At 35.0% G+C, this 13,322-nt stretch overlaps 1 protein-coding gene across 1 annotated transcript in view; it reads right to left on the bottom strand.

Annotated features, from left to right (window-relative positions):
- The window catches only part of WWC1 (WW and C2 domain containing 1), a 76,369-nt gene that overhangs the window by 9,847 nt on the left and 53,200 nt on the right, over window positions 1-13,322 (bottom strand). The window contains exons 10-19 of the mRNA XM_070739464.1: window positions 11,417-11,506; window positions 10,251-10,786; window positions 7,963-8,071; window positions 6,410-6,490; window positions 5,764-5,850; window positions 4,265-4,457; window positions 3,050-3,202; window positions 2,798-2,892; window positions 2,123-2,273; window positions 989-1,153 (exon numbers count right to left, since the gene is read on the bottom strand). Coding sequence (XP_070595565.1) covers window positions 989-1,153; window positions 2,123-2,273; window positions 2,798-2,892; window positions 3,050-3,202; window positions 4,265-4,457; window positions 5,764-5,850; window positions 6,410-6,490; window positions 7,963-8,071; window positions 10,251-10,786; window positions 11,417-11,506 — 1,660 coding nt within the window. The remainder of the gene's footprint in view (window positions 1-988; window positions 1,154-2,122; window positions 2,274-2,797; window positions 2,893-3,049; window positions 3,203-4,264; window positions 4,458-5,763; window positions 5,851-6,409; window positions 6,491-7,962; window positions 8,072-10,250; window positions 10,787-11,416; window positions 11,507-13,322) is intronic.

The following is a 13,322-nucleotide window of genomic DNA, read 5'->3' on the forward strand; positions in this document are numbered from 1 at the left end:
TGCTTACCAGATATTTATCTGGCTAGCATCCTTAGTCTGGTTAGCTTCAGCACATTATTTTATTCCCTGGTTAGGGCTTTAAAAAAACCATATTAGGAGAGAGTAACAATGAAAGAGCCAGTAAGAGTTGGGAAAATTGTTATCACCTGGTTAGGGCTTGAAAGAAACATTCTGAGCAAGTAGAGCAATGGAAAAAAAACTGCAAAGACTTAGGGCTTGGAAAACATTATTCACAGAGAGTAACAATGAAAGAGTCTGCAAGGTGAGAGCTGAGAAGATGGTTAGCACCTAGTCAGGGCTGGGAAAAAAACTTTGAAAAAAGCTACACTCAGCGTATAAGATGCACCCAGCCTCTTTTAGGGAGGAAAAAGGTGCAATCACCTTTTGCGATCTTTTGGCAAGCAAAGTCAATGGGAAAGCCAGATTCACTTAACAACCTGGTCGCTAACTTATCAACTATAGGGATTCATTTAACAACTGTGGCAAGAAAAGAAAATGGTGCAAAACCCACCTAGCAAATGTCTCATTTAACAGCATAAATTGTAGGCTCAATTAGGGTCATAAGTCGAGGACTACTGTTTATAATTTTTAAGTCGCATTTTAGTAACCCTTCTGTTACATGTTTACTGATTTTGAAAGAGATTAAAAATTGTATTAAGGGAAATTGAAATTCTATGCAACAATATCCTGGCAACTTTTCACAAATATTGAAATGGGGGAGTTTTAACATTTTTTCGTTTGAACTACTTGCTTAGTCTATCAGGAGTTGAGCTGTCAAAAGATTTTTATGATGTTCAAAGAGCATTTTTAACTAACTGAAAATCCAGTTTATTTTTCCCAAACTCGTATCAAAAATTATCAAAGGAGAATCAAAGAAAAAAATTCTTCAGAAAGTGTGTACTGTAGTGTTAAGCAAGTTAATTATTAGTTGTCTATTTGTAGAGGAGGAAGAATGAAGAAATAAATAGATGATTTCTGCTTTCCTTACCCGACACACATACTGGCTTTGTGGTCCTGGAGAAAATGTTTTGGAGCGGATGATTGTGCTGCCTCTAACAAAGGGTGTTTGTAAAGGATTAGGTGTTCTTTTATCTTTTGGACGAACTACGAGAGAAGATTGCATAAGACTGTCTGTGTTGGTTTCTTTATCCACCTGTAAATCAAAGATATATCAATGTAGTTTTCCTTCCTGATATATTTCAGCCTGACTGCTTTGCTATAAGAACAGAATTGTATGATATTTCTATTCAGTGCTTATACTACATATAAAAAATACACAGCAACACAATGAGTTCTTCAATACAGCCCATTAAGTCTGGATTAGCAATGCATCAGCAAATTGATTTATAAGGCATGAACAATTTCATCCTCAGCTCACCCCATCCTACAGCTGAGGCAGCCTTTACCTGTGTTTACCTGTTCTACTTCTAACGTGGTATTTTCCACTTTTTTCAGAACAAGCTGTATAATGTGGTCCACTTGTAGTGCCTTGTTTTGGGGTAAGATTAAAGGAAAAGATCTGCCCTGCTCCCAATAGACACCCGAGGCTGTTTTTGGCACACCCACACCCTGGCAATGATTTTTAGGGCTATATTTTCCCCCATTGCCCCAAGCAACCATCTCTTCCATTTCTCTTGCCAACCCTGAAAAAGCTGGCAAAAGCTCTCTTGTTTCCAAATTTGGAAAAATGACAGGAAAAGTGCATTTATGTCCTGGAGGAATGCCATTTTTTAGCCAGCTATGGGGGAAAGCAGCACTTCATCCATTGGGTCCATTGCTAAACAGAGAAAAGACTCACTTCCCTCCTTTTCTCTTAGTGTGCTTTGATTTCCATGTGTGATAAGTAAAGTTAAGGGGAAGAATAGAATAGAATAGAATTCTTTATTAGCCAAGTGTGATTGGACACACAAGGAATTTTGTCTTAGATGTATATGCTCTTATTGAAGATAAGGAGAATAAAATACATTCATCAAGAATAAAAAGATATAACACAATGTAAATTCAAAAGACAGCTTGTCAGAAATGAAACAAGGGGACTGCAGCAAGGGCATAATGCTTAAGGCAGCTTGTTTTGCTGCTCACTGGCTTTCAACGGATTCTGATTTCATTATATATTCTTTACCTTGATGGCTGCTGACTCAGCCTGCAACAAAGGTAACAAGTTCTCTTCAGTGGGCCACACACTCCTTCTGCCATGAAATCCCTCCTCTGCTTCAGTCTCACCATTTTCAGCTTCACTGTTACCATCCTGCTCAGTATCTTCCTTATATTGCCTGTAAAAATAAGCAATGTTCACACAAAATTACAGCATATAGGAACTTTGTCAAAACCATTACGTTGAAAGTCACTGTGGGAAGGAAAACATCACATTATGTGATAAAATTAAATAAACTGGACACATGCCATAGCAACTTGACACATACATACTTGAATTAACAGATCTAAAACTTCTCATCATGACTGGAGATCTCAGGAGATGTGCGTCACCAAATACACAAATTTGAAAATAAAAAATGAAATTTGTATTGGATAAGTATCAAAATATTGTACAGCTTTTGCATGTATTAGGAGAATATCATGTTCCAAAGATTAGTGTGTGTTTAAAGATGCCAATTTTAATACGAAATGTTAATACTTAAACTCTCTAATACAGCGATTTTCTCTAAAGAATTACTTCGATGTTTAATGCCTATATAATAGAAAAATTGTTATATAGGGGGATTTGCTTACATCCTTTATTTAATTCTGTCATTGTAAAAACAATTATGGGATCCCATGATTGCATCGTTCGACTCACCAGGTTTCATCTGTAAGTAAGGTACTATCTCCCAGTTTTTTCTCTACTGCCTCAAGTTCAACAACAGTTTGTTCTAGCAATGCAGATACAGAGTCCTGTGGAAAATAGGTTAACATCATTAACAATATCATCCTTGGTTTCTGAAAGTTTACCAAAGACTATAATTATCCAAGCTGAGAAAACAAATATAGTGGCCATGAGGCTTTGTCACCTGCAGTTTGTGCAAAAACACCTTTAATTATTAGTTTTTACCATTTTTTCAGTGCAGAGTAGCTCAGAACAAGTATCCTCTTGTTTATTTTCACAACTATGCCTTTGTAGATATTTATAGTTGAGGAGGTTGTACCAGCGCATTGACCTTTCCCCTGATTTGCAAATATCTGCCAGACTAATTTGTGCACCTCCCTAGAGTAAAAAGAAAACAAAATTATTAAAGTTTGTTGCAAAATCAAAACCAGAAGCACACACAGATGACTAATTCAGCTGGATTCAATAACTTCTTTATAAACATATTTTTTTACATATATATATTTACAGTACCACAAGTAGAATTCTTCTTCAATCAATTACAGGTAAACACAAGCAGTAGGGTTAGTTTCATTGTAGCAGCAGACAAGCATAAAGAGTACAGAGTGGGAAGAGAGTACACCCAGCCTTAAGCTTAAGTATTCAGTTTAGATTCTCTGCACAGACTAAGAAGTGCTTAGCTCCCATTGGCTGATTTAGTTGCTATGCCTATTCATTGGCTGACCTTGTTAACATTGCCTCTGCTGGTTCAGGAATATCTTAAATACATTGATGAGTCTCTTCAGGACATTGATAGAATTTGATTCACAGATGCTAGGGCAGTGTACATAATTTGCACTCCCCTTTACATTTATACTCTAAGTAGTAACACACAACAAGGTTCTGTTGCCATAACTGTTGCATGCTGTCATACACAAGAGGGTTTTCAATATAAGCATTACAGGTAGTTGTCCTGTAATCATTTGTTTAGTGACCATTCAAAGCTACAAAGGTACTGAAAAAAGTGACTTATGAAGGATCCTCACAATTACAGTTATATTGCAGCATCCCTGCGGTTATGTGATCAAGCTTTGGGAGCTTGGCAACCAGCATGTATTTAGGATGGTTGCACTGGCCGGGGGTGGGTGGGTGGGGGATGTTATTTGCAATCTTCTCAGCTGGCTTTTCACAAGCAAAATCAATGGGGGAATGGATTTGATGAATGACTTAAAAGGTGTCGTGATTTGCTTAACCAAAAAAGGTTGTAAAATTGGGCTTTACTCACTTAACAACTATATTGCTTAACAATTCTGGTCCCAATTGTGATTGTAAGTTGAGAACTGCCTTTTTTTCTGGTGCCAAGCGCCACTCACATTTAGAAGATGTGGTGCTCTGCCCTCTCATGTCCTGAGTACACCACGATGAAGAGAATGACATTATCACATAGAAATAAACACTAACCAAGCATTCTTCAAGGTGGAACTTATCTAAAGTGCAGACATCAATCCTTAGTGTCTTCTGTCGCAAAACTGAATGAGGGATTGTAACACAAAATAATTCATTGTACGTGACATTGTATGATGCATCCACGAGTCTTGTACGGAACAAACAGCTTGTGCTTTCAGATGAAGGGAGAACAGCCACACGAATGCTCCTGTTGGAAATTATCTTAAATAAGGATCACTTACTATACAAGCTCACTGTACAGGTGAATATCATTGCAACTATCAGTATAACCCATTTTTTCATAGTTCTTTAGAGAAGAAACTTATTTTTCAACTTCTCTTTGTTCCTGTAAGTTTGCGATTGAGACGGATATTAATATTAAAATCATGGTAGATTTTAGTAGATCAATTATGTAAAAAAAATGAGTTAGAAATTATGGATGGCAGAACTTGACACAGTTTAGAGTACAATATATAATCATTTCAGTGCTTCGTTGGATTACCCTTTTCTCTCTTTACACAGACAGACAAATAAAACAGTATAATTTAGTATAATATAATTTAATATAGTATAATTTATCAAAATTTTAAAAAAACTATGACAAATTATAAACAAGATCCCTCTTGCTTTCTATGTTAAAATAGACATAGAAGTTATTCCATTGCCAAAAACTATTTATTATTACAGTGCTATCTTTTAACAGAGAAAAGCATTTATAGATGGGACAGAATCAGAAAATTCCCAGATACCTCTTAGTAAACTTTGTTCATACAGATTTTTACCAGATTTAATTTGCACTTACAGTTTTTTTGCTCCTTAGAGACTACTGAGCTTCAAGATTGCTCAATTGATTCATTAATTTTAAGCAGAATTCTTATCACTTTAAAATATTCCATCAGATTTGACATTAAAAAAAAAATAAGATCAAAGAAAAGGAACAGAGTTATACCAGCAACAGCTTCCTGCCCTGTGATAACTAGTATATCTTTTTATGATACAGAAGTTCAAAAGATGTTCTAGGAATAACACAATATTTGAATTTATGGAGCTAATTATAATTCTCATTTTATAGCATTAATATGTAGTACGTGTATCTCTTATACTGCATTTTAGGGTAGTCTTCTTAAAAATACTGCATGGAGGGTAGTCATTAATTTTCAGAGACATCTTTTCATGTCAGATAGTGCATTAATCATTTCATATATTGTAGAGAGGAAAAGCTTTGTTCTGCAGAAGTACAGAGAAATATTTCAAACATTAGAAATAATTCTAATTTTTAATGTCAGCGGTAAAGCTGGACCATTTTTCACAACCATTAGCTATGTATATTTAAGAATATTTTTTTCAATGAAAATGATGTAGAAAAATATCTATTTATTCAAGCAAATGGCTTTATAGGCTCAAAAATGATAGTTGGTAAATTTAAGACTTTTTTTTCTCTAACTAGATTTTTTAAAAGTCATTAGGAAAACTGATGGAGAGCTGCAGAATTTTTTCCCCTTGTAATTACTTACACTTTCTGGTCTTGCTGTGGCAAAAGAGCAGGCACATTATTCAACTGGGCAATAAATACTACAAATTGCTTATTTTTGTCATCATACCTGTAGTGAAAATAAATGAAAGAGGCAATTGTAGATTGTAATAAAATAATCCTAATCACACAAACACAGAAACACGCATATGTACACATGTACAGATATCCCTATTCATTTTTATGAAATATTTTCAGATTTTCATACCTATCACTAATCAATCCTCTGTGCTCTTTCAAAAGAGAAAAATCATTCGGATATAATAGGATTTTCTGTCATATTGTGCCTAAGAAGTGGTTACAAGATGATTGGGCTAAGTGGTCTTTAATTTAAGCAAACATAATTAAAACTAGAGAGAACTGAAAGGAACTCAAGCATGCAGTCATATTTTTGCCAAGTATCTACACTATGGATAAATGAATGATAATGAAGCACAAGAATACAGAAAAAATGTGCCTGGAAGCCTCATAATTAAGCCTGCAATTTTATCTGTTAATATCACATTCAAACCTATACCTCTAGCTTTTTTTGTAATCTTTACCTGCAGTACACTACTCCATTATAGAAAAATACTAAAAGTACTAATTAGGATACTAGCTTAAAGCTCAGGAGAAGTTGTTCATCTTACTTCATTGAAACTTGAACTTTAGCTGTAATAGGGGCATCTGCATCATCATTTTCAAATGTCGTTGTTTCTGAGATATGCGGCCTGAAAAAGGTAACAGAGTCATTTAAGTATGAATTTTAAAATGCCAATAAATTCAACAATAATCAGGACATAAAATAAGTGTAAGTACATAAAACAATTCATTTCTGAATAGTTACTGAAATTCTTTCTTTTCAGCCTAAAAATCTGAAGAAATGATTTTGCCTGAGATCAGAAATGTGTAGGTATCATGTTAGCCTCCAAAGAGAGGGCATGCTGTTGATGGGCATCATTTCTGATAGGGCCCTCTGTTGTGTAGCCATGTTCAATAAAATTATTTACACTACCTGGAGAAGAATCTTTAACAACAACCTATGGATCAAAGTGACCTATAGGAATTATTTGACTATTCTTGAACTCAAGCTATTTAGGGTTTAATGACCAGCATCATTTGTGAAAGTTTGAACAACAAAGGAATTACTGAAATCACATGATATGACTCCAATAATATACTATAAATTGTATTTTGGATAGTTTTTCAAAAATAGGTGCACTTTTAATATCTGGCAATAATTTCATGATGATTAGATCAAATATCTTAATCTAGACAGGAGTGTAGTTGTTATACCAACTGATAAAGGCTACTACAGCTGGTCAGAGAGAACATTTGTACCACCCAAGAGACTGAGAGAAATACATCAATTGGAGTCTTCATACCATGGTGTACTTTATAAACTTTTAGGCTTCTTTTTCTTAAAAAAAAAGTCAAATCATTTAAAAAAAATCAGTTTTGCTCCCTTTTGCAACAAATAGAGGGCATTTATTTTCTCACCTACTGTAATCCAACGTATTCTTCTTCTCCAAAATTTGGCAAGTAGAAAACCCTTTAAATGTGACATTTAATATTGATATCAAATACTTAATAATTGTAAGATTTCTTAATTAAAGACTCACTTCTCTGAGTAAATGGGAAAATCAAATAAGTAGGATTGTCAGTAAGAAAATCGTGAGAAGCAAAAAAGACCACAAACTTAAAATTCAATCCATACCCTCCCTAGGAGAATGCTAAATTGGTCAAGAGAAACTACTAAGCATAACTAAAATTAAGATTAGAAAAAATAAGATAGAAGATGCATTTCAGTGAGTCCTTGGCTGATATTGCCTTGGGGTAGCTTTGATTAACCCAGTCTTTAATACTTCAGATAGCCTTCTTACAGTTTATCCTACTGAACAAACGCATATCCCAAGGGAAATTGGCTGGCTATTTAGCACAGGAAAATGTTATTAGCTGAATTATAATATTCACTCATGGGAAAATAAAAATGTTTCTATAGGAACCATTCCAGTGATATCAGAAAAGGAAATGTGGACCAGCATACTATACTATGTACACTATGTACTGAAATTGTTATGGCCTGAAAATACCCTTGACAATTTTTTTCGTAACAAATATGTAATCTACAAGATTCAACTTTCCTGATTTGGTGAAGTTCATTTATGCAAATTAAATTTGTAATCACATGGGTGAGAATTACCTTTGCACAGATGCTTCATACACCCCACTATCTCCAGCAACTGATTCATCGGACACTGCAGCTGATACGCATGCAACTTTTGGTACAGATCCTTCAATCATATTTACAGCTAGAAAAAATGCAACAATTAAAGGGTAAATTCATGACAAATTTGCACAATATTAAAGAAAACAATGGGTAGTCTCATTAGATACCTGTGTCTGGAGCAGATGATAGTCAATACTAACTGAAAAAGCAGTTGTTTCCAATATCTAGATCTAATGTGGGACCTGTTGATTGCTTCTTAAAAATAACATGCTTTTTTTTTTTAAGTTTGCACAATAGCAGCACATACTCAAAGAAATATGCATTTGGGTTGAAAAGGGATGTTACCTTCTTAACATAAGTCTCCTTAATTTGAGCCAAATATACTGAGCTTATATAGCTACTACAGTATGCAAGGTCAGAAAAATGTCTGAATCTATAAGGAAATGCTAACAGGTAGAGTGCGACGGGCCCTACTGATTCTGAAGCACCGCTTATGATATAAATATTGTACATCTTGAGAAAAAAGAATAGCAGCTTTGAAATTATGGGTGATGATATGTGATCAGAAACTCACATACCTTGGTCATGTGATTTGAATGAATAATAGATTAGGAAAATTGACTCTGGTTGGCAAATTTGAGAGATGTAAAGGATAAAGGAACGGATAAAGTGGATGAATGGGAGTAGATAGATTATTGGACTATCCTTGGAAGACTTCCAGGTTGCTGGCCATGGGTTCAAATGGTAAGTCAAGTCAGATTTGTGAGATAGTTTGTGGAAACATTTTTGAGATGGCAAATATGAGAGGTTTATCTAATACAAGTTTCTAGTTATATTATATATTATTATACTATTCCCTTTTTAAAAGTCTTATTGCTTTTATTTTCTAGATCAAGGTTTTTGATTGCATGAACTCATGTGCTGAATTGTTTTTTTTATTACAGTATTTTGATTTGTTCCTATATTTCCACTACCCAACTATTTAAATGATGCCAGAGAACAATATTTAAACTCTAAAACAGTAAACGTTTCCTATAAGTGATGTCTATGAAGAAAGGGAAGGAGAGGTAATTTAGGGTGGGTGAGTTAATTAGCTGTATCTTACAAGAACACATGAAGACATATGATCCCATACTGTAATTCAATCAGGCAGCTTTTCCACTTCTCAGAGCTGTGTGTATAAATCCCAGGGAGTGAATGTTTTTACTTATTACTGCCCTGAAATAAACTACCTATGGTGATTATTTTGTCTGCTGACTGAATAACAATCCTCAATCACTTAATCTGCTTAGTGCCTTGTAGCTTTCTCTTTAACTCCCTCAGCCATTTTCAAAGAACCAAGAAAGTTTAGGCTAATTGCCATCCAGACCTAATGGGAATAATAACCCTTTCACACTCCAAATACAAATTGTGGTATTGCTCACAGAGAAGAAGTAAGAACTTATCCTTCATGCTAAAGACAAATTATTTGTTTTAATCTTTTACAAACACCAGATTGGTAGTTTTGTGTCATGAACAGCATGCTTTAATTTGTAGGACATGTATATTTGATCATCTTATCACACTGTAGTGCTAGAAGAGTTGTAATATGGAATAAATCCAATGTCTCCTGACCTTTCATACACTTCAGTTGGTAAATTGAAAATAACTGTTATGATAAAAATATGTGATTGTTTTCATTTTCATTCATTCAGATAATTCAGGAAGTTGTCCCAAAACAGCATAAATTTAACTATTAGATTATGAGATTAGGTTGATTGTCTAAATTTCAATTGATGATTAATAACAGATTGTTTTGAAAAGACAAGGAATATCTAAAGGCATTTGATTGAAAATATATTTTGTGTATATATTGATATATACACTATATGTATGTATGTATGTATGTATGTACCTACATACGTATGTATTTCATATTTATATGTTTGTATACACACACACACACACACACACACACACAGAGGTATAGTCAACTTATTGTATATACAAATATGCCAAAGTATCCCCATCTAATAGTAATAATGTTTCCTGTGATAAATTTATTATTATAAATTTTATCTTCATTATTGTATTTAACTATCATTATTATAATATACAAAAACATTTTATATGAATTCAATGCTAAAAATCTTTGCTATATAGGTTTGTTTCTCTACTTTATAGCTGTTAGCTTTGTAAATAAAACTGGTAACTATTTTTTAAAAATAGCAAATAATATCAATAATTTGGAATGAAAATGAGGAAGGCATCCATTACTTCACCTTGGTCCAAATGCTTGACCCCAGTTCTAGAATCTTCTATTCTATACTTCTTCCCACCTACAGAGTTTAGACCAAGTTCAGCCAGTCCACTGTTTATTTCAGTATCTTCAAAGTCTGCATGATTCACAAAGGCATCTCCTACAAAGAATGGGTCTGTCACTAGTGGTGAACATGGTGGAGAAGGAGATGAAAGAGATGATCTTGGAGATAAAGATGTTGAGGATTTGGGTGTTCCAGACAAGGATCTCAAGATCTGCAAGCGGCTGGTGGAATCTGTTTTCTGCGTTTTTACTACTTCATTCTCATGGATAGTAGTGATGCATCCTGAAGGTCGAAAACCAGGGGTTCTCTCCAAAAGCAAGAGGTCCATTGTATTCTGATATTCAGAGTCTAGCTGTTCAAACTGTTCATGTAACAGATCAGTAAAGCTGGCTGAAGTTGAAGAATCCTGGCTTGAGGTGACCAGAGATCCTCTACTGGATGCAAGTGATCCATGACTACTCCCAGAAGACAATGAAAGCATGCTAGAGGACAAACTGAAAGAAAAATAATAATTAGAAATCTAAATCTGCCTGGGTATATTGATTTAAGTATCTTATTCAGAACAAGTAATTCAAATCATCTTTCATTTACAAAGCTCTCTAGATGAACTGTTTCCTAACTCTTAACCTAAACTATCTCACAAAATTGTTAGAAGGATGAAATAGCTGAACTGCTCTCCATTCAAAGTATATCCAAGAAATTTGAATTTAAATAAACAAATTTTGGAGCATAATTAATTATTTTGTCTGTTTTCAATAAGATCTTCTATCCCCTTGCTGCATTTCTTGTAATAAATTTTCAAAAGTGAATTTTTGGAGGGTTTTTGGAGGGTTACTATTTCAGCTTATTATCTTTATTTTATGAAATACCTGCAGAAGATATGATGCTGTATTATTATTAGTCTTCGGAGAGGGGCGGCATACAAATCTAATAAATAATAATAATAATAATTATTATTATTGTCTAAGCATCCTTGACACTTTTGCATTTCTACTCTATTTCAAAGGGTCATCTCTTAATAAGACCAAGTTGCCATCTGTAATGCAAATGGCATTACATCATTTTTACATTTATATTCAGAGGTCTCTTTTATTCACAAAATTCAAAAAGCGTGGGACACTTACTTTTTCAACTGCATGTGCAACATTGCTACTAATCGTGTTGTTTCCTCTAGTTCTTGAGCCAGCTGATTTCTTTTACTGCTTAACTTCAACCTGAAGAAAATATATACAAAGGCAAGATTATAATGCTTGTTGCTGTGATGTCAACCATGGTGTCAGAGAAGTATGGTAGTACCCAAACTGTCTGCAGCCTAATAACAAGTGAAAGAGAAAAAAAGAAAGAAAAACAAAGTAAATTCTCTAGTTCTCTAGTGGAAACTGGAAATGCATGTGCACGCCGGGCAGCTGCTCTTCCGGTTTCCGACTTGCATGCGTACCAGCCACTTCTGGTTTCTGGTGTGCATGCATGCACGAAGACGAGCTGACCCGTGTGCATGTGCACATTGGAAAGATGAACTTCTGGTTTCCAGTGTGCAGATGTGCACAGGCCAGCTGATCTTAGCATGTTCATGTGCACCATAAACCAGACAACAAAGTGGCTGGTGTGCATGCGCATGCCGGGAACCAGAAGACCAGCTGCCCAGCATGCGCATGCAGACCAGGAGGCTGTTCTTCTGGTTTCCAGTGCTCTCACATGCATGAAGACCAGCTGGCCAGTGTGGCGGAAATCAGAAGAGCAACAGGCAATGGTTCATGTGCCCTGAGAGATGGCTCTGCATGCCACTTCTGGCACGTGTGCCTTAGGTTTACCATCACGGCTCTAGTACAAATTCTTGCTCATGTAACAGTGAGGCCTGGAACTAGGAAAATTACGCTTCTTCCTTGTGGGGAAGAGACTAATTGAACAAAGAACAAAAAGAATCAAAATTTAACAAAGAAGTAGAAATAATGCAAAAATATTTTACGTAGTTCTTTGCAAAACAATTGATGGCAGAAGAAATAATACCGTATTATATGGCTACTCAAATCACAAACATCTTACAATACAGTGGTACCTCCATGTAAGAAAACCTCTATTTACAAACCTTTGTAGATAAGAACTGGGTGTTCATGGTTTTTTGCCTCAAGAACCATTTTCCAGTTACAAACCCGAGCCTCTGAAACTGTAACCGGAAAAGGCAGGGAGAAGCCTCTGTGGGGCCTCTCTAGGAATCTCCTGGGAGGAAACAGGGCCTCCACCCTCCCTGTGGTTTCCCCAGTCACATGCATTATTTGCTTTTACGTTGATTCCTATGGGAAAAATTGCTTCTTCTTACAAACTTTTCTACTTAAGAACCTCTTCATGGAACAAATTAAGTTCGCAAGTAGAGGTACCACTGTAATTTTCATTAAAATAATATACTGTAATAAGAAGGATCCAAAGATTACACAAATCTATTATTTAGAAGTAGTTCCTATATAAAGAGGAAATTTCATAAAACATACATGAACTTGTCTACAACAATCATTAGAAACAATATATTAGATATAAACATACAGATAAAAATTAAACTAAACATAGTTCTTAGTTTATTTTTTCTTATTCTACTAGAGAACAAACAACCCTTGGAATACATGTTATCTCTGTGCCAATCTGCCATCCAAATCCTTCTTATCGCAAATCCCAACTTTAATCAGAACCTGGGGGGATTATCTCAACTGCCCACAACTTCTATCTTAACACAAAGCTTAATGCTTGTCTCCCCCCTACCAGAGAACTGTCTGCAGTTCCATAAACAAAAATCTTTTACATGCAGAGAGGGGAAGGCTGCAGGAGAACTTTCCTTTGGTTAAAAAAAATATATGGAGATGCCTAACAGCACCTTTTCTAGTTAACAAATCTGTTAAAAAGACACAAACTTTTATGACATGCAGATCACTTTATCAGATTCATAGAAGGGCAAACTGACATTTAAATATGCCTTCCAATGCTCTTCTCTAATATGCTATTTGCTATGACATATGCTACCATATGTCAGCCATATCCCCC

Source organism: Erythrolamprus reginae, chromosome 2, assembly GCF_031021105.1.
Source record: "Erythrolamprus reginae isolate rEryReg1 chromosome 2, rEryReg1.hap1, whole genome shotgun sequence".
Lineage (NCBI taxonomy): Eukaryota > Metazoa > Chordata > Lepidosauria > Squamata > Dipsadidae > Erythrolamprus > Erythrolamprus reginae.